This window comes from Pieris napi, chromosome 2 (genome assembly GCF_905475465.1).
Source record: "Pieris napi chromosome 2, ilPieNapi1.2, whole genome shotgun sequence".
NCBI lineage: Eukaryota > Metazoa > Arthropoda > Insecta > Lepidoptera > Pieridae > Pieris > Pieris napi.
This window is the reverse complement of record NC_062235.1, coordinates 571,376-591,208: the sequence shown is the minus strand read 5'-3', so window position 1 is coordinate 591,208 and position 19,833 is coordinate 571,376. Positions and strand designations below refer to the sequence as shown.

The 19,833-nt window shown below is 33.1% G+C and overlaps 1 protein-coding gene across 3 annotated transcripts in view; it reads right to left on the bottom strand.

Annotated features, from left to right (window-relative positions):
- The window catches only part of LOC125058637 (cartilage oligomeric matrix protein), a 29,855-nt gene that overhangs the window by 8,443 nt on the left and 1,579 nt on the right, over positions 1-19,833 (bottom strand). For 2 of the 3 annotated variants that reach the window (XM_047662760.1, XM_047662767.1), the window contains exons 3-12: positions 11,011-11,178; positions 9,592-9,788; positions 8,739-9,018; positions 8,164-8,331; positions 6,250-6,366; positions 4,290-4,406; positions 3,333-3,452; positions 2,532-2,720; positions 1,114-1,233; positions 587-712 (exon numbers count right to left, since the gene is read on the bottom strand). In XM_047662760.1, the coding sequence (XP_047518716.1) occupies positions 587-712; positions 1,114-1,233; positions 2,532-2,720; positions 3,333-3,452; positions 4,290-4,406; positions 6,250-6,366; positions 8,164-8,331; positions 8,739-9,018; positions 9,592-9,788; positions 11,011-11,178 (1,602 nt within the window). The remainder of the gene's footprint in view (positions 1-586; positions 713-1,113; positions 1,234-2,531; positions 2,721-3,332; positions 3,453-4,289; positions 4,407-6,249; positions 6,367-8,163; positions 8,332-8,738; positions 9,019-9,591; positions 9,789-11,010; positions 11,179-19,833) is intronic. The other variant, XM_047662771.1, reaches the window with a different exon arrangement.

The following is a 19,833-nucleotide window of genomic DNA, read 5'->3' as shown; positions in this document are numbered from 1 at the left end:
GGAGCGTGCGCTTATATTACTGTGGGAAAAACACGCAAACACGTATCTAGGTGAACAAAACAAAAGAAGAGCGAAAAAGAAGGTGATTAAATTTATAAAAGCAAGGTGCTATAGCGTGGGAGAGTATTTAGACCATAAGTTTTGCCAAAGTCTAGTCAAAAATATTTATTCATATAGGTAAAACAATGTACACTTATGAACGTCAAAAAAGAAATAAACATTAAAAGCACAAAAAAACATTAATTTTACATTGACTGCCCTTTCTCAAATCTAGGGCTTAGAACGGAAGAGAAGACTGGCAATAAACTCTCCGCCACTCTTTTTAATCGCCTTTTTTTTTATTTGACAACAATTATAAACAACTAAACAATTCTTATTATTATGATATCATGATAATTAATATGACATTTGCATGCCTATATGACTGATTGTACCATTTTATTTATAAATAATTAATCTGAATTTACCTCTTCCTTTGCAAATAAACTATTTATTATTATTGTTCACAAACACACAGCGTCTCTGAAATGTTTTGTCGTTACCCTGAAATAAATAATGATTTGCTGGAAATTGCTGTTCCACTTACCATTCCACTCATATCCCAGCGGACATCCCTCACACTCGTAGAAAGGATTCGAGGTCTTAGGAGTACATCTCCTTTCTCCGCACGGACGCCTGAAGTCGCAAATGCTTTGGCATCTTTGACTGTCCCCTAATTGAAAGTAAATTATATTCCTTATTAGTTATTACATTAATACTGTAGAAATAGTAAATATTATTATTTATTTAATTAAGAACACTGACTTTTTATAAGAGATTGTTATTAAAAACCGAACTTTTGTTGAATGTTGTAGTATTCATTTTGAAATATAGTCTCATATTAAAAAGTAAATCTCAAATCTCCTTCCTAGCTCCACCGAAAAACAGCTCTAATTTCTTTAAATTAAATAATATATGTTTAGTTTGTTAAATTTGTTTTAATTTTCTTTTTAATAATTTTTTTTTAATACTATGTAGTTTAAGAAAATTGTAAATACTGTATATATATGATTACTAATAAAGATATAGGTTTGATTACTAAATAAAATAAATCATAGTTAAGTAAATAATTACCATTCCATTCATACCCCTGAGGACAACCCTCGCATTCATAGAAAGCGCTAGAAGATGTGGGAATACAGCGCCTTTCACCACAAGGTCGTCTAGTCTCACAAATATGTTGGCACCTGTCCCCTAAAGGTAGAAATCGCTTGGAAAATTTAATTTTATTACATACAAATTGAAGCGCTTTTCAAATATTATGTATTGGCAAAACGCTTCGAGTTGCCGTCAAATTTAGCAAATCTAATAGGTAAAATTTGTATCAGAGCAGTGTTGGCCTAGTGGCTTCAGCGTGCGACTCTCTGAGGTCGTAGGTTCGATCGACAGTGCACCAATGGACTTTCTTTTTGTGTGCGCATTTAACATTCGCTCGAACGGTAAAGGAAAACATCGTGAGGAAACCGGCTTGCCTTAAACCCAAAAAGTTGAGGCTCACGTAATCACTCTCTTGCCTATTAGATTGATAAATGATCATGAAATATAATACAGGCCTATATAAATAAATATAAATCTGAGGCCTAGACCTAGAACGATTGTAGCACCACTGACTTTTTACAGATGCGTATTCCATTTGTAAAGCCCAAATCAAATCCATTCCACTATTAAAGGAACTTCTCCTGTACTCAGTAATATCCTATTGGATATGAAACATTGGTATGGGTATTCCCATTTTTCGGATGCATCTCGGACGTAAGTAGTACTCGAAATATCTCATAACTCATTATTGAGATATGGATCATTATTGGAAGTTAAAGAGTAAGGGCTCTGCTAAACTGTGTGTACAAAATTGGTGTATTGAGCTTTTAAAATTAATTTCTTTAGGTCTTTTCTACAAGGGTCACTACTAGAACTAATTTTTACTATATATTCCTAAATGTCTGTTGAACAATACATAATAATACGTAGGATATTTTAGAAAGTACAGTTCATATATGTCCCTATGAACAGTATCACTTCCGTACTTAGTGAATCAAATTTACACAATTAATGTTGATTTAAATAACTTTTTACATACTCTATGTACAATGAAATGAATATTTACTTTGTACTTTTACTATTTTTAATTATTGTGAATGTGAAGACTACGTGGATCATTGTTTTGTATTTATTGTATGATTTTCTCAGCCTACTCAAATGTCTTGTCTATGGACTTGACAGGTCCACTCAATCTGTGTGGTTCTTTCCTCAAAAGACCATTTCAGACTGCAGTCTTCACATAATCTTGTTATGTCTGGACTTTAAAAGAGACTGTGACCTCTGAGTTTGTTTCGGCGTTTCTTCTCAGAGTAGTCAGATAGGAAACGTCGATCTCATCTAGTTTAAATAAAAAAATGTTTGACGTGTAAAAGTGTTTGTTAAAACCTACTTACAGAAATAAATCATTTATCATTTATCATTAAAAAGGCATTAAATCGACATGGCATACTCACCATTCCATTCATACCCCTTCGGGCATCCTTCACATTCATAAAATGGCGTAGAAGGCGTTGGTATGCATCGTCGTTCCCCACAAGGGTTCCTTGTGTCACAGAGGTGTTGGCACCTTTGACCATCACCCATATAACCACCAGGACAGGAACCACACCTGGGACCAGAAGCTGTCTCTTGGCATTCCACACCTGGCAAATTTTTCAATGGTTTATTGCATTGGATGCTTATATACTACTAACAATACAATTTTTAGTCTAAATGTACTATAAAAAAATGTTTTTTTTCTAAAGCATCGGAACCATGGCAACAAAAATGGTGTCAGTAGTCCTCGTCTATTAATAGGACAGTATATCTTTGCAGTGTGTCCCAACGTGGGATTCACGCCCCATCGGGGGCAATTTTTTTTTTTGTTAAGGGACAATTCGAAAATGGACTCGACGTAATCAATAATGAAAATATTGAAAATTTACTTACTGTGTTTCGTTACTTCCTAGTGATTTCTTCCTAAAACCTATAATTAAGTTTCTTATTACGTGTACTACGGGGGACATAAGCATTTCTAAAAGGCTAAGGTGGGGCATGGCACAAAAAACGTTGGGAAACACTGATCTACTATGAGTTGCTGAGCCCAGCAGGGTAATTGGAAGACTAGTTCTAGTTGGGCTGGCTTAGTAACGCCATCTAGTAGCGAAGTTAACAATTATTTAATAAAATCAAAATTAACTTATAATATTCTATACAACGCACCGAATTAATTATACAAATTATGTTTGAGGAAAGGTTTGATTAAAATTATGTACCTTGGAAACACGATATCTGTCTACAAGTTATCCTGACACACTGTTCCCCATTTCCTGTGAATCCTGCAGGACAGGAGCCACATCGGTATCCTCCATCAGGCATATCTTGGCACTGGACACCTACATAAATGTGTTATTAATAAATTAGGCATAAAAAGCTTCTATTGCGACCCGTCTTTACTCTAAGTACTGACTCTGTCAGGACTATGGATGTCGAAGTATTTCCAACTCAGGGTCTTTCAAGAAAAGAGCGTATCAATTTTTAAACGGCTGGCAGCGCACTCTCGAGCCCTCTATCATTTTTCTAGTGTTAAATATCGATTCCAAACCTTAAAAGCCTAAAAGTTAAAAGTCTAGCCTAAATACTTAGTTCTTTAATAACGCTAAAGTATTCATTCTTCCTGTGAAATTCGGTTTACGCTGCGATGGTGGTTTAATACGGTAATTAATTAATAAAGACTAGTTTAGAAAATAATCGATTTTCTATCGTACCAGCAACATAAGATAATATATATACTAATATAACAAATAATAAAATTAGCATTTTTACATGTAGCGAACAAACGTAATATTTTTTTAATTATTTCTTAGCGCTCATTTTCCTTGAGTTACTGTAGAGGAAGGGTGGTACAGCTCTTCCCCTGATCTAAAGAGAAGATTGTCGACCAGTCCAACCACTGCCTAGTCCGAAGGCCCTATGGTCGAGATTCTATACAGCGGTCGGAAAACCTTTGTTAGCGCAATTCAGGGTATGCCATCAACGTAATGTTTAGTAGCCAAAGATATGGGTGTAGCTACATAACCTATCATTTAACCAGATATATTTACAAAATCGACCAGCCATAAACTGAGATAAAACTAGAAAACTCGTAAAAGCAAACGTTAAAAAAATACCGTCAAATTCCTTTTAAGACAAATATAATTATAGTATAGTTTTAAGTTATTAAATTAACTTACGCCCTCCGAAGCATGGGTTGGAACTACAAGGCGTCCGGCAAGTCTGTCCGTCACTTGTTTGTCTTCCTGGACACCGCTCACAACGGAAACCTTGTTCCGAATCGACGCAGAACTCCGCTAAACGAATATCAATGAGTTACATACATTTTAACTTTAATTATTTATGCATAAAATATGAATTAAATAATGATGCCATTTGTAGGAATGATATATATAGAACTCATACAAAAGAAATTTATCAGACATCTCCAGTATAAAGCTAAGACCTTCCTATCTGACTACTTAACATACATATTTAATGAATTTAGCTACAGGTAATGTTTACTGTCCCGGGTTTTAAAACAAATGGTGACTTTCACCAGTATAATACGCGAAATAGAACTAATGCGAGTATACGACCAACCAGGCTCCAGAATATAAACCACTTCTTATATGGAAATTGTATTCGTTTTTACAACAAACTCCCAAGCGAAATTGAGAATTATCACTTAATAAATTCAAAGCCCTCGTTACACGTAAATTAATCAATAAAGCTTTTTATAAATTTGACGAATACTTAAAATATCCTAATCCTTGGGATTGATTTGCTCCAGTTCAAACAATTTGTTTGACTCAATACTTGGCGATTAAAATGAGTGGCGGAAAGTTTCTTGCCAGTTCTTCTTACCCGCTCTACGCCCTTGACTTGCGAACTGGTAGTAAATGTAAATTTACAATTAATTTAACTTCTTGTATGACTTTGATAAGAGTACTTGTTTACCTATATGAATAAAGATATTCTGAGTTTGAGTTTACTAAGTCAGGTGTGTCTCCGTATGTATAATAGGATGATAAAAATATGCACCTATGCATCTAACCCCGGCTAATGCTTCCAAAAGTTTTCTTTTTATATTACGCATACTCTCTGTTTATGTTTTAGTTTCGTTTTTGTATCGTTCGATTGTATTTTTTTCTCTTAACTGTTTATTTGTAAGGAATTTATCCTGTGCTGTAGCTCTTCAGGCAACAAGGTACTCTTGGTTTATTGAAATTCAAATTTAAAATCATTAATTTAGGTAACACAATGTACACTTATGAACGTCAATAAAGAAATACATATTAAATGCTCCTAATTTTACGTTTACTGCCAGTTCTCAAATCACGGGCGTAGAACGGACGAGAAGAACTGGCAATAAACTCTCCGCCACTCTTTTCAATCGCCAAGTTTTTTGTTTTACACAATGTTTGTAAGGAGCTGCAACCATTAAACCATGTTCCATATGACATTTTAAGTAATTAATAGTTAATTACTAAAAAAGAATATTAAAAAAATACTTGTCCTCTATCAGAAGGAGGCATGGTGAAATAGGAGCACGCACTTACATTCTCGTGGGAACAACACGAAAATATTAGGATAGGACTGCTACTGCTGAGCTGACCATCTACCTACTTATAAATGTGTACGCTATTCGTCCCTCGGACCCACCCACATTTTAATTATTTATTTAATATTGAAATCCCAAAATGCACACGAATGTTTAAAACGTGATTATAATATTAAATTAAAATTAAATAATTTTGATACGTCTGATGTATTTCAATTACACAAATATTTTTCTAGTATATTTAAGAACAAATGAGCAGTGTTGGCCTAGTGGCTTCAGCGTACGACTTCATCCCTGAGGTCGTAGGTTCGATCCCCGGCTGTGCACCAATGGACTTTCTTTCTATGTGCGCATTTAACATTCGCTCGAACGTTGAAGGAAAACATCGTGATGAAACCGACATGTCTTAGACCCAAAAAGTCGACGGTGTGTGTCAGGCACAGGAGGCTGATCACCTACTTGCCTATTACATTTAAAAAATGATCATGAAACAGATTGAGAAATCTGAGGACCAGACCTAAAGAGGTTTTAGCGGCACTGATTTATTTTAGTTAAAAACGTATGTTACCATATTTTATATGAATCGGTTAACTTACTTTGTGAGCATGGTCGTCTATCACAGGTCAACGGTCTACATCTCCTGCCATCTCCTTCCATGCCTGAAGGACACGAACCACATTCGAATCCGCTTGCAGTATTCCGACATTGAACACCTATTTTTAATACCAATATAAATATTTACATAGAAGTAACAATCATTTTAAGTCATGAAAATTAAGAAAACGATCACGAACGACATGGTCATTAAAAGAAAGCTTCTCAATACTTCTACTGCACTAACATATGGATCTCAAACTCGCCTATTCAAGTGCAGCATACAACGCTACAGGAACGATGAATGGTAGGGAAGAATAGATATAATAAAGAAAGCATCATTGAGAAGAACAACTAAAGTAGAAAATGTTACAATAAAAATAAATAAACAAGTGAAAAATGGGCGGGGCGGGGCATTTAATTGTGACGTATTCCATTAATAGTTGAAATTTGTTTGTAGGCAATAAATTTTATTATTATTACAAATAATAATGCAACTAATGTAATGTGATTTTCCTATCCTATATTGCCATTGGGAATATCGGAAAAACAGCGTCAGACCTTGTTTTGACCATGTCAGTCATCATGACAACACATTTTTGGTTATTTATATTAATTATACTATATTATTCTGATAGCGTATTTAACTTGCATTAATTTATTTATTAGCAACTGTACAACTATCTTATCAGTAAGTTACTATTATTATTATTTCCTGTATTAACTGTGGTTGGATTAAGATAAATCTTTGTTTGTATATGTATTCGAGTTTAACTAACTTCGTAAAGTAAGGATTTTTAAATTAATTTATATGTCAACTATATTATATAATGTAGTTTTTAGGACTTTAATATCGTTGATCTTGTCAGGACCATCAGCTGTCAAATGGCTGTCAATGTTCATATGTTTTATAAAATTAATTTTTAAAATAAAAACTAAGCGAACTCCTAATTTTCATTTACCAAAACTGACATTAGGGCAAGATAAGTTATTTAGCAACCATTTAGTAAGTTAGAAGAAAATTAATAAATATTTAAAAAAATACAATTTCAGGTAATATTTCGAATTGGTTCCTGAATAAATTTACGTAGCCATATCTAAAGTCGACCTTTTTTTGACATAAATTTTGACGTATATCTTGAAAACAGGCTCACCAAATTTACTATTTCACAACAACAAATTTTTGAAAGCTTTGTTAACTGCCGTCGAGAATCTCACAATAAATAAAAAAATATGCTAATGAAGTTTTTATTATTTTAGTATTCGCGTTAACGCAACGATATAGTAAAATGGTTTTTGTCTTAGTTTGGTAGGTTTTTTAATATACCGTACTTCTACCAAAGAGTCCATAAACAGTTCATTTAAAAGCAAGCTTTAAAGAACCGCCCCACACTTTATTAGCCTGCGAGTGTATTTTAATTAATAAATAATAAGACTTTTGCTTGGAAACACTTTGCCTTAAAACAGAGTCTCGTGGGCCCGCAAAAGTTGAATAATTAAAGAAACCATTTAAGGTGGAGCCAAGGCCAATCAAGCAACTGAAACTTACGTGGGCGACGAAACTCTGTCTCGGTCCTTAGGAAGGGCAACAAATAAAACGTGATTATTGCGAAATTCATTTAATACAAAACCCACAAGTTGCTTGATTTACCTTAAAATTCACCGCTAGATACAACCTTGCTAATTAGGGGAAAGCTAAGTAGGACTCAAAATATTTAGAAATAAATTATTAAAAGACATTTATACAACGCAAAAAGTTATGCACACGTTAAAATTCTCTAGCGGTCAATTTAGATTTAACTGATTTCCAATTTAGTTTATAATTTAAGTAACACCAAAAATGATAAGAAAGACAGTGATTAATGTTGAAACTTTCTAGAATTAGGGAAGTAATAATTTTTAGTAATTAGTATAACCAGGGTAACACGAAGAGCCGGAACATCTCTCGATAGGTATTGAAGGCCGACTGCAGCAAATCCTCATTTGGTTTCGGAGATTGTCTATGGTCGCCTTCTGGTCTCCTAGTTCTCGTCGCAGTAACTCAATCGTCTCCCTTAATAACTTGAGGTGACGGACCACTTCATCTGGAAATTGTGTTAATGGTAGAATTTGTACGTTACGTCATGTTTCTTTTAATAAATTCGCCAATGAATTCGAGGCTTGTAATTCTAGAATTTTCTGAACTGATTCTAAAAATTCAGCAGTTAAAGGGGCTATATTTTTTATATCTACTTGTTGAATAATCTTAAGTTTTCGATTTTAGCTATGATAATAAATGAATTTCCTAAATCCCCTTGAGTGATAACTGTGTATCTATTTATTTTTATTGTTTTTATTAGCCCATTTATTATGCCCAGGCCTTGCGAGTCAGCCTACTGTTTGTTTGACCAAAAAATTGTATTCAAAAGTGCATACAATAAAATTCTGTATATAAAATCAAATATCTAAAACAATTTGCTTGATCAGAAGCACAATAAATTCTAAAACTTACCATCACACGACTCAATATCCATATTAGGTATGTCTCCTCTTGGTGGAACAGTGGGCTGGGCCGCCGGCAAAATATTTGGATCTATATAATTCGTTCTATAATCATCTCCTTGCATTTCTTCCCTTTTAAGTCTCTCTTCTCTGGCAATAAAATCTTTGACTTCCTCCACATCTGAGTCTACTGTTACAAGAGTAGGAGGACTGAGTTGGTCACAATTGAGGGAGGAAAGGGCCGCTTTCTCACTGCCGTGTATGTCGACGGGAGCATTTTCTTCGTGGTACTAGAAGATAAGATATCTTGAATCTTTCGAATCCGAAACAATAAAAATAGTCTCACGCCCGAATTCGATAAGAGTAAAATCTGTATCAGGAACAGGCAGTAAATGGAAATCTATATTCTCAGGCAAACTAATTATATCAGCCAGTGTTAGCCTAGTGACTTCAGCGTGCGACTGTCATCCCTGAGGTTGTAGATGCGATCCACTGTGCACCATGGACCTTCTTTCTATGTGCGCATTGAACATTCGCTCGAACGATGAAGGAAAACATCGTGTGGAGACCGGCTTGCCTTAGTGGCAAAAAGTTGACGACGTGTGTCAGGCACAGGAGGCGGATCACCTATTAGATTGAATAATGAAACAGATTCAGACATCTTAGGCACAGACCTAAAAAGGCGCCTCTGGTTTTTTTAAATATACATATCAGAAAAACTACATTACATCAAAAACCAATTTACTTTATTACTGTATTATGAATATACGATAGGTATTTCCTTTGGACTTATGCTACTGAAACAATACCCGACGTTTTGTCTTTTGATTTTTTTCTCCCCAAATATTTTTATAATAACTTACCAATTTAAACTTTTTATTCGCCAGCAAACTCAAGATATCGTGTCTGCCCGACATTGGGTGCCAGTGTAAGGGTTGACATCCTACGTATAGTTTGACCTTCTCGTGAGTCACAATTAGAAGTAGGGTCTCCCTTGGATGTGATCCTAGGCCCCACGATACTGACTTGAGGTGACCTCCGTGCAGACTTTCCAGAGAAACTGAAAACAGGATAGTCGTAACGTAATCGTAAACGTAATTTTGTGTATTACGCCCTTAATGAGGTTTAGGTTTCTATTTGATGTAATCAAGTAAGTTCCTAGGAACTAAGGTTTCTAAAATAATAAACAGCTCAAATATAAGAGTCTTTCCTTCAACTTCCATTTTGTTCCCTTTGGAGTAGAAATCCATGGAGTTCAAGTGCACAGGCACTAAATAAAGATTTCAGTTGACGCCTGGTACATAGTACCGGTGACCCCAGAGCTGGTGCTTTCCTCGCTCAACGAATAAGTATCGCAATACGGCGAGGAAATGCTACCAGTATTAAAGGTAAGAGCCACAGGGACTTAGCTTTTTATATTCGTTTTAATTTTCTAATTTTTAATTACATATTTTTATTATTATACTGTATAGTTACAAAATGTAAAATAATCATTTTTAACAGATATACATGTATAAATCTTTTCCATGCGTGTATAATTACTCTTGTACTTTTTATAACTAAATTCGGTAAATTGCTGATATTACATCTGTATGTAGCTATGAGCTAAAAATAGCAGGCAATATCATCGCTTATTGATTTTGTGATGTGAGCTTTCAATCATCGCTAAAGTCTGCTGTTGCCATCAGTCGCTTACGGTGTCAAGTGATGGATCGTTACGCGTTTTTAAATACAATATAAATGAGGCTAAGGAATATTCTTTCCTATTAATTTAATACAAAATAGTCTATCATAACCTCAAAATTTGAGACTAAATAAAAAAACAACGTTATTTAAAAATAAATAATCGGTCTTACTGCTCTCTTTTACTCGTTCTTTTGTCTCTTTCTGTTAAATTGTGTTTACGTTAAGACGAAAAGAGAAATGAAACTGTTACAAAGGTGGATGCAATTTTATTAATTAAGGTACTGAGAGTAGTAGACAAGACATAGTATAAAACAAGAAACATTTCAACTACAATTTCCAGATTACACGAAGCTTAATGTTAGAAGTTAGTGTTAACTGTAAGTTAGTTTAATTTTAAAACTTTTAAAGTAAGTACTGTAATAGTTTCGATTTCTTCTTTTATTATTATTTATTCCGTACACTGCTAAATTAGATGGATAGTAAAATTTACAAGTATTAGTTAATCAGACATTTGTGTGTGTAACAATAAACAACTCAAATATGAGAGAGAAAATATAATAAAATATTGACGAAATTAAAATAACTTCACAGTTTACCTTTATTACTCTTGCTGTTATAGAAAAGTGAGAAAGCGCTCTCTTCTGTAGTCTTGCCGTGCAACAGTTCCTCTCTTCTCGCTGTCCTGTCGTGAGGTCCTTGAAGGAGAATCGCCACTTCTCTATCTTCGCCTGCTGATGCTGCAGCTATGGCGTCGTTCGTTGCATCTAAGTTAGGAAATGAAAGTACTTTAATATTTTATTTGTACAGAATAGTTGTTTAGTGAGTGAGAGTTAAAGTTATTTTATTACACATAATTAAATTTATTTACGAAATTATTTATTTTCGTTAGTAAAACGGAATTCAGTTACAAAAGTATTTAGTACTTCAGATAGTAAAAAGCAGTCATTTAGTACCTGTTTGATATAAAAGATGAGGTTTAGGCCCCGTCATTAGATGCATAGATTTTTTTTAACTTTCGCTCGAACAGTGAAGGAATACATCGTGAGAAAACCGGCTTGCCTTAGACCAAAAAAGTTGACGGTGTGTGTCAGACACAGGAGGCTGATCACCTAGTTGTCTGTTAGATTGCCAAATGATCATGAAACAGATACAGAAATTTGAAGCCCAGAAACCTAAAAAAGGTTGTAGCGACACAGATTTTTTTTAAGAGGGTCGGCGTGAACGATCCCTACCAGGCTAAGCCAGCCAAGTTATTATAAACGTTAAAATATATAAGACACAAAATTTACTATAATATTTAATATAACGTAGACGGTTAATAATAATTTATGAAAACAATAGTAATTTGAAGTCGATAAGCATTTCCTAGTGAATATTCAGCGCATGTCATAGTTCATGATGTGATTACAATTCGTGAATTACAGATAACAGTACTTTAACCCAATGAACTAGAAGATATTAAATATTATTTACGTTGTTGATAAGCTATTGCTAAACGTTTAAGACATTTATATATGGAACGACGCTAACTCTTAGATAGATTTTAAAATTTATTTTTAGACTTTACTAGGGGCCCTTCATAGCTTAGTTGGTACATTCAACGTGGGTATTTCCATTTCGTTAGATATTCAAATTTACGTATTGTTCGTCAGGCCTTGAAAATGTTGGTTGCAATGCAATGCATATGCAGGTCTTCTGGAAAGATTAAGGTTCTTCAAACGCACATTTACTTGGACACATTCGTTATATTGAAATAAAAACAAAACAAAAATGAATAGCGATGCAAAGCCCCCTCGGCTATATCGCTAACCAGCGGTCTCTTTCTGGAAATCAACAAAAATAAAATTACAAGTAACACAATAAAAAAATAAACTAAAAGCCAATCTAACGGTTTATTATATAGTATTACAACGCAATACAAAAGAACAAGAAAATACATCAATTACAGAATTTTGTTATTAATATTGTTGAATATTGTTGAATTATCATTTGAGTAGGATAGGATATGGGCAAGTCAAAAGTCAAAAATCATATAGGTAACTAATAATGTAATAATAATCATGTAATAATGTACACTTTGAATGTCAAAAAAGAAATAAACATTAAATGCTTCTAATTTTACATTTTCTGCCAGTTCCCAAATCAAGGGCGTAGAAGTCTTTATGTAGAAGATTTTTATTATATATAATATATTATGTAACATATAGTTATAAGGACCTGAGAATTTAAATTAATTTTGAAGATAAGAGAGAATTCTTCGAGTTAAACTTAAGATAACTTCGAATTAACCGGGTTAAGAGTTAAACTACAGCTTCCAGAAGCTATTCTTAACACAGATGACACACGCCGCAAGTCGTCGTTTTTGTGCGGAAAGATGTTTCCTTTATTTTCATTTTGCAACACGTGTACAAATGCTTCATCACAAGTCTATTTGCACACAGAAATTTTAAATGTATATTCTGACTAGCCTTTTTCTTTCTCTAATATTAAGATATAATATATGTCAGTGCAATAGCGCTAGTATGAAGCTACTACAGAAAAAAAAGTAAAAGTCTGTTAATTTGTAGATTTAGTAGATCTAGCAACAAATCAAATAACCCACATAATGTTTTCAAACTAATCTGACTTTGATGTTATTAAATTATAATGACTAAACTAAGACGAAAAAGATGGACTTACGCGTAATATTATAAAATTTAAATAACAATAAACTTTATTATACCACATTTTTTGCCATGCCAGCCGATTTGGTTTTTTTAAATCAATTTTTTTTTTGTCAAAATAGTTCGTAATTACCGTTAAGTCTTGCGCTCTTTATCATTGTTAAAAATGATAAAACATGGCAAACGCGCCCACAGTACAGCCACAAAAGGCCTTTAAAGCTACTTTAGCCCATGGACAACCGTGTAAGTTGATGCAGCCTTTTAGGAAGGAGACCATTCATACTCATGTCGTGACTTGGTAGTCTGTGAATTTCTGATATGACCGCTTAGTCCTAGGGCAAATAAAATTATCCCATAGCAAACACAAGACCACATTCCGTATCTTATATGTATCAGTAAAGTAGTTATACCGTTTATCAGCAACTTGTAATAGCTGTATCGACGATTAGCCGGTTCGCATCACAGGAAGACCGTATAAGCTGCACTTTTTACCCTACCCCGTTACCTGCCATTCAATATCATTCATTTGAGCAGGGCTTCAAATATATATATGTTAAAACCTTTATTTTATGTATTTATATAACAGTATAAACGCTAATTTAGCTAGCAGAAAAAGAAAATAGCCTGTTTTATATTAAAATGATGTCATATCAGTTTTCTTGTTAAATTATTAAACAATTACAGAAATGTATCAATTTTCGATACTAAATATCTAAATCTTTAAAATTATCTTTAACAGTTTTGGTGCTCTTATTACTTTTATAAATAGAGGAATTTCAGAAGTTAAGCGTTTAGAGATTTATAATCCTAATTTAGGCTCACCCATAATTTAATGGTAAGTAAAAAAGATCTTTGCTACTTTAAGAGGTTAGCTTAAGTTGGGTTTATTAATATTATTAATCGATTATTCGTTACTTAATCGATGGAGTGCGTACATGTATTGATTGTGATTTAACATATCAGTTTTAATTTAAAGGGATTTGTTCAGTAGCCCATCACCAAGTTTAAATAATAGAATTACCTTCTTTTATTTTTCGTGAAAATTACATTTTACTTTTACGACTTTGTCCCACGGGGCAAGCGAAATCTGAATTAAGCAATGATAATAACGAAACATAACCGCAGGTTTTAAACAAATGTTCAACAGATACGATTACAAACAATCGCTATGTGGGATTTCAACATTACCATAAATTCGTGGGCAAAACCTTATATAGCGACCTGTAAACGAATCTGGCGCCTTGTCACCAACCGGATAAAGTATTACAATCAGCCTATCTTGCCATCTGTTACGAGTGTTTTGTGAATTCGAAATTGTAATGAGAAAAACATGATAGTTAATGACAATAACATATACGGAAGACTTGTGCTATCAACATTAAAATGGGAAACGATTTTTTAATTTGTATTCTAACTTCGCTATGATTTCGAACAGTAATTTAAATTTTTAATCTAATATATAACATTCTCGTGTCACAATGTTCGTTCCCATACTCCTCCGAGACAGCTTGACCGATTCTTATGATTTTTTTATGCATATTAAGTAAGTCTGAGAATCGGCTACTATTTATATTTCAAACCCTTAAGTGATAAGGGGTGTCCAGTGTCCACCCCAAAATTTCAATTTTTATTTTGTAGACAAAATGTTTTGTATTTATTTTTTTATGATACAACATACAAAAATACATACAACCCTTAATTTTAATCTACCCTCTACGATCAATCCTTAATTCCAAAATTCACAGAAAAACCTAATAAGTTTTCATTCCGAAAAACCGAACAGTCTCTGGGGTAGCATAGCAAAATGTTCCATGTTGGTTTGTACTAAAAAGGTAGGCTAAGTAAAATCACATTAAGGAGAAACAAAGTTCGCGGGGGCAGCTAGTATTTAATATAAAGATATTGTATAGAAAAAATAGCGTGTAATAACGTGTACGAAATAATGGTATGATACAGTTTGACAAAGATTCCACACAAAAGTTAATTGTTAAGGCGAGTGTATAATTCGATTATACGTGCTAATGATGTGATATCACTTAACCTTAGCTTCAATTATACACTGATGGCCGTTAATCATCATGCCATCATCAAATCTAATGACTACCAGTAGAGGATTCACAGGATTAAATGACGTTATATATGTAAAATACGTATTATTAACTCTACAAAAGTAATTTTACAAAATAATAAGTTAATAAAAAGAATATTAAAACAAATTTACTAATGTAAGTTAAGAAACTTGTAAATACAGTATATTATACAAAATGCGATTTAATTTTACCCGATTTAAAAACAACAAACAAAGCACTAATATAAATTAGATTCGCTTAACATAAGCCGCTCAATTCATAGAAAGCTTATTTTTCTATTAAATACATCCTCGATTGTGACGAAGCTAATAATATTTTCACAGATACATCCTTTATATAACCTTAAGTATCTGATTGTTCTCCTTGTAATATGTGTTGTTTGAGAGCAAAAATAAAATAAATATGTGATCGTGCATTGAGAATCGTGAATTGAAAACGGGAAACCAACAATATGAATCACAGTGTGTCCCTATAGCCTAAGAAGATTTTTAAACTATAAACTAATAATGAGTGGCGCTACCTCTTTAGGTCTTGATCCTCAGATTTCTGAATCTATTTCATGATCATTTTTAAATCTAATAGGCCAGTAGGTGATCAGCCTCCAGTGCCTGACACACGCCGTCGACTGTTTGGGTCTAAGATTTGTCGGTTTCCTCACGATGTTTTCCTTAAACGTTCGAGCAAATGTTAAATGCGCCGATAGAAAACAAGTCCATTGGTGCACAGCCCGGTATCGAACCTACGACCTTAGGTATGAGAGTGGCACGCTGAAGACACTAGGTCTACACTGCTCAATTTTTAAACTATACTTGACTATATGTGAATCCTTTTTTACGTAGAAACCATTCAATTTTCACATACAAACATTTCTAGATAAACTGCTTTAGTGTAGACAGATGTAAAGTATTGTTTGAAGATCAAAAAGTCGGTAAATCAACGTTATCTGAAGGATCTTTCGCGGCCTACGTTAAATTGCCTCCCAAGCGAGATTTCCGTCTTTTAAGGATACGATTATCTCGAGCAGAAACGTCAGTAATTATTCACATTTCTTACGCTTAGTTTAATCTCACATTAACGTGTCTGTATCTCAAATGTAATTTAAGTTTCAAAACTTTCAAATATTCGTTCACTAAGGTTTTTATGTTATGTACTATTATGAGATACGGAGAAACTTTAGTGAGCAATGCTAGATAGTTAAGAGATTCTAAACAGATCCTTATGTTTGCTTGTATGCCAATTTTCATAATAACAGAATATGAATTAAAGTTATAACATAAAAGTAACGTAAAGTTTACTATTTGTCGGATCCGTCACTATTCTACGACAATGACGAATAATTTCAAAATAAGTTTTGAACAAATTGCCGATCCCGACCTAACCCTTGCTAAATATAACTAGAGATGCAATAAATTAAACAGTGCAATTTCCGTTGCAAGATATATGCATAAATTCCGTTTGGTGTCAATTCTGGGCTGCGGGTGGGTGGAAACTAATAATTCAAGATTATGATGTCACCACCAACTGTGCACTTGACGGCCGAGATAGAGCATTAGATATTTCCTTGTGTAGTTAAGTTTTGTAAAGAGTAAACATCTGAGTATGGTATTAGCTATAGAAATGTTCAATCGTGCTTAATCGTTCACAGAAACATAAATATTTTTAAACGGGAATGGACAACTGCTGAGACATGGGGAGAAATTGGTTATGACAAAAATTTATCTGGAATTTTTAAAAATCGACTTAATATACTACTTTTCTATTTACTAACATAATTTATGTGTATGTGTATAATTTTATGCAACACATTGTTTTAGAACTTATAAATAAATTAAAAAAAACTTTTGGAAACAATTTATTATTGATTATTTGAGTGAAACGATATAATTAATATTAATTTGATAATCTAATAATATATTTTAATAATGTGATGATGTAGTGATAAAATAATATAATTGACTATAATGTTCGTAATTTAATGTAATATGTAATTTCTATGTAAAATTCTACCTTTTAAGACAAATTTGCACTCCATTATGTGTGGCAGAATATGTATTAGACTGTACCACCATAAGATTTTTGTACAATTTTTGCTAACATTATATTATACGAAAACTACATGATAACAAACGTGTTACCAACTTTAACACATTTTATTTATACACCCGTTTGCGTAGTTAATTTTTTTTAACTGAAGATACAGAAGGTTTTGCATTCCCAACTATCTAAAAAAACCATATCATCTTATAATAATAATTAAAAATTAAAATCATGAAATAACAGTATGTAAAAATATTTTCTGCCACACTACAAATGTTTAAAAAAAAATGTTTTAAAACAATACAGTGACAACGTCGATACAAAATGGATTCACTTTTATTCCAGCTGTCGCTCGCGGGATTTCGTCCAATTGGAAATGGGCAAATATTCATCCAATTATAGACATTTAATATATATATACCCATTACATAATTTAGAAAATAATATCGTAATCTCAAAGGCAAAACATGGAAAAAGTTAAATGAGTAAGTACGTCGTTAAAACGAAAATGAATTTATTAAATCCTTTGTTGTCTTGCTGACGCTGAAGCCATTGAAAGACTTGAATATAACAAGAAAGTTCGAGACAAGAAAAGGCAAAATTTGCAAGGCTGCACGTTTATGCCGTGTTTATTTGCACCCAGAGTAGATGTATAAAGCAGTGAAGAAAGTTCAAATACTGATATAGCGTACACATCTTGGTATACAATTGTCAAATATGTTCTATGAAAACGTCCGGACCGCGTTATATTAAATCACGTTGTAGGAGTATTGTCGTAAAACCGTTTTTTTGAACAATACAAAACCTAGGAACAAGAATTTAATATAATTGAAACTGGTGCAAAAGTACGAAAAACGAATAATTGACTTGACAAATCATTATACATTTCACACTACAAAAATTAAACTAGAGAAATCTCCGCGTTGTGGGGTAAACACCGCGTTATAGGGGGCAAATATCGCGCTATATAGGGGATTGCTGTATTCATAAGTTGCCCATCTAAATGGATCGTGCAGGCTGTTTCTTGAGGTATGCGCTATTGTGAAGCATTTCTTAGCCCACTCTGGAGACATCGTTATATCCAGCTTAAGTAAAAGACCATGATGCTGTCGTACACCTGCAGCTTATTTGTTACGACTATGTATTTGCGTGTTGTTCCCACGAGAATGTAAGTACGTGCTCCTATTTCACCATGCCTCCTGCTGATAGAAGACAAATCTTTGTTTTTAATCTATTTTATTATTATTTATTACTTAAGATGTCATGTGGAACATGGTGTAATGGTTGCAGCTCCTTACAAACGTTGTGTAAAACAAAAAACTTGGCGATTAAAAAGAGTGGCGGAGCTTGCCAGTTCTTCTCTTCCGTTCTACGCCCTTGATTTGAGAACTGGTAGTAAATGTAAAATTAGAAGCATTTAATGCATATTTCTTTTTTTTTTGACGTTTATAAGTGTATATTGTGTTACCTACATGAATAAATGATTTTTGACTTTGACTTTGAAGTCAAAGGGAGATAGTCAAGTGACTATCTCGGAACGACGGACGTCAAGGTGGTATGCTGCCTTAGATAGGAGACTATGAGGTTTGGGATGCATGTAACAGCATAATATCCTAATTCATTTCTTTTTTTAGGATATAAATTCAAAAAATAATAAATCTAAATCTATCGTATCGATTAATATATTCAAAAAATAATAAATCTAAATTTATCCTATCGCTCATTTTAAGCAAAACCAAATGTTTATAGCGTAATGAATGCGGTAAAATTAATATATAAATCACAAACAAACAATTAAAGCTATTATTAACTCCTATCAAAATACCACAAGAACCACATCCCTTTACAGTTTAGGGAATACCGAAGCTCCTTTTCGATTGCAGCAGTGTATTGTCCTATAATATGTTTTACACTTGTATATAGAGAGGCCAATGTACTGGAGGAAAATGGAGGAGGCATACGTCCAGAAATTTATCAAATAAAGAGGCTGATGATGATGATTATAACTTTAAAGGCCAGTCATTTATTTTAAAATTGTTCGTAAATAAATAAAGCCTACTTAAGAATAATGTAATTTTCAAGGGAAATATGTTTTTATTCGGTCCAGTAGTCTTTAAGAATATTCGTAACAATCAGATATAAATATTTTACATATTTTTCCTCTATATAATAAATTTGTTAAATCGACATCCAATTACAGGAAGATTTTTTGTTAGAAGTTAAACTTCTTTGAAGAAAAAACGATACTAACAATAGAAAAAACTAAAATGTTGACTATAGCTTACTTCAGGGTGTCGGTTTTTTGTGTAAAAATTTACTCTCATAATTTTTCCCTCACGCGCCAAAAGAAGTATAGCTTCAAAAAATAATTTTCAATTAACTTCTGTATTAGACAAAAAAAAATAATTGAATTCAATACACATGCAATTTTTCATCAATGTTTTCTTATAACGTTATCACGTAAAATTATCGTCCATAACCGACATTACAGACAACCAAATTTTTTTCAATAAAAAGCGTCATATATTATCAAAGATATGGACATCAGGTCGTATTAATAATTTGTACGGTATTATTGAGCAAGCTCTATATGGTCTATGCCATGACCCACTGACACCAGCGGCACATA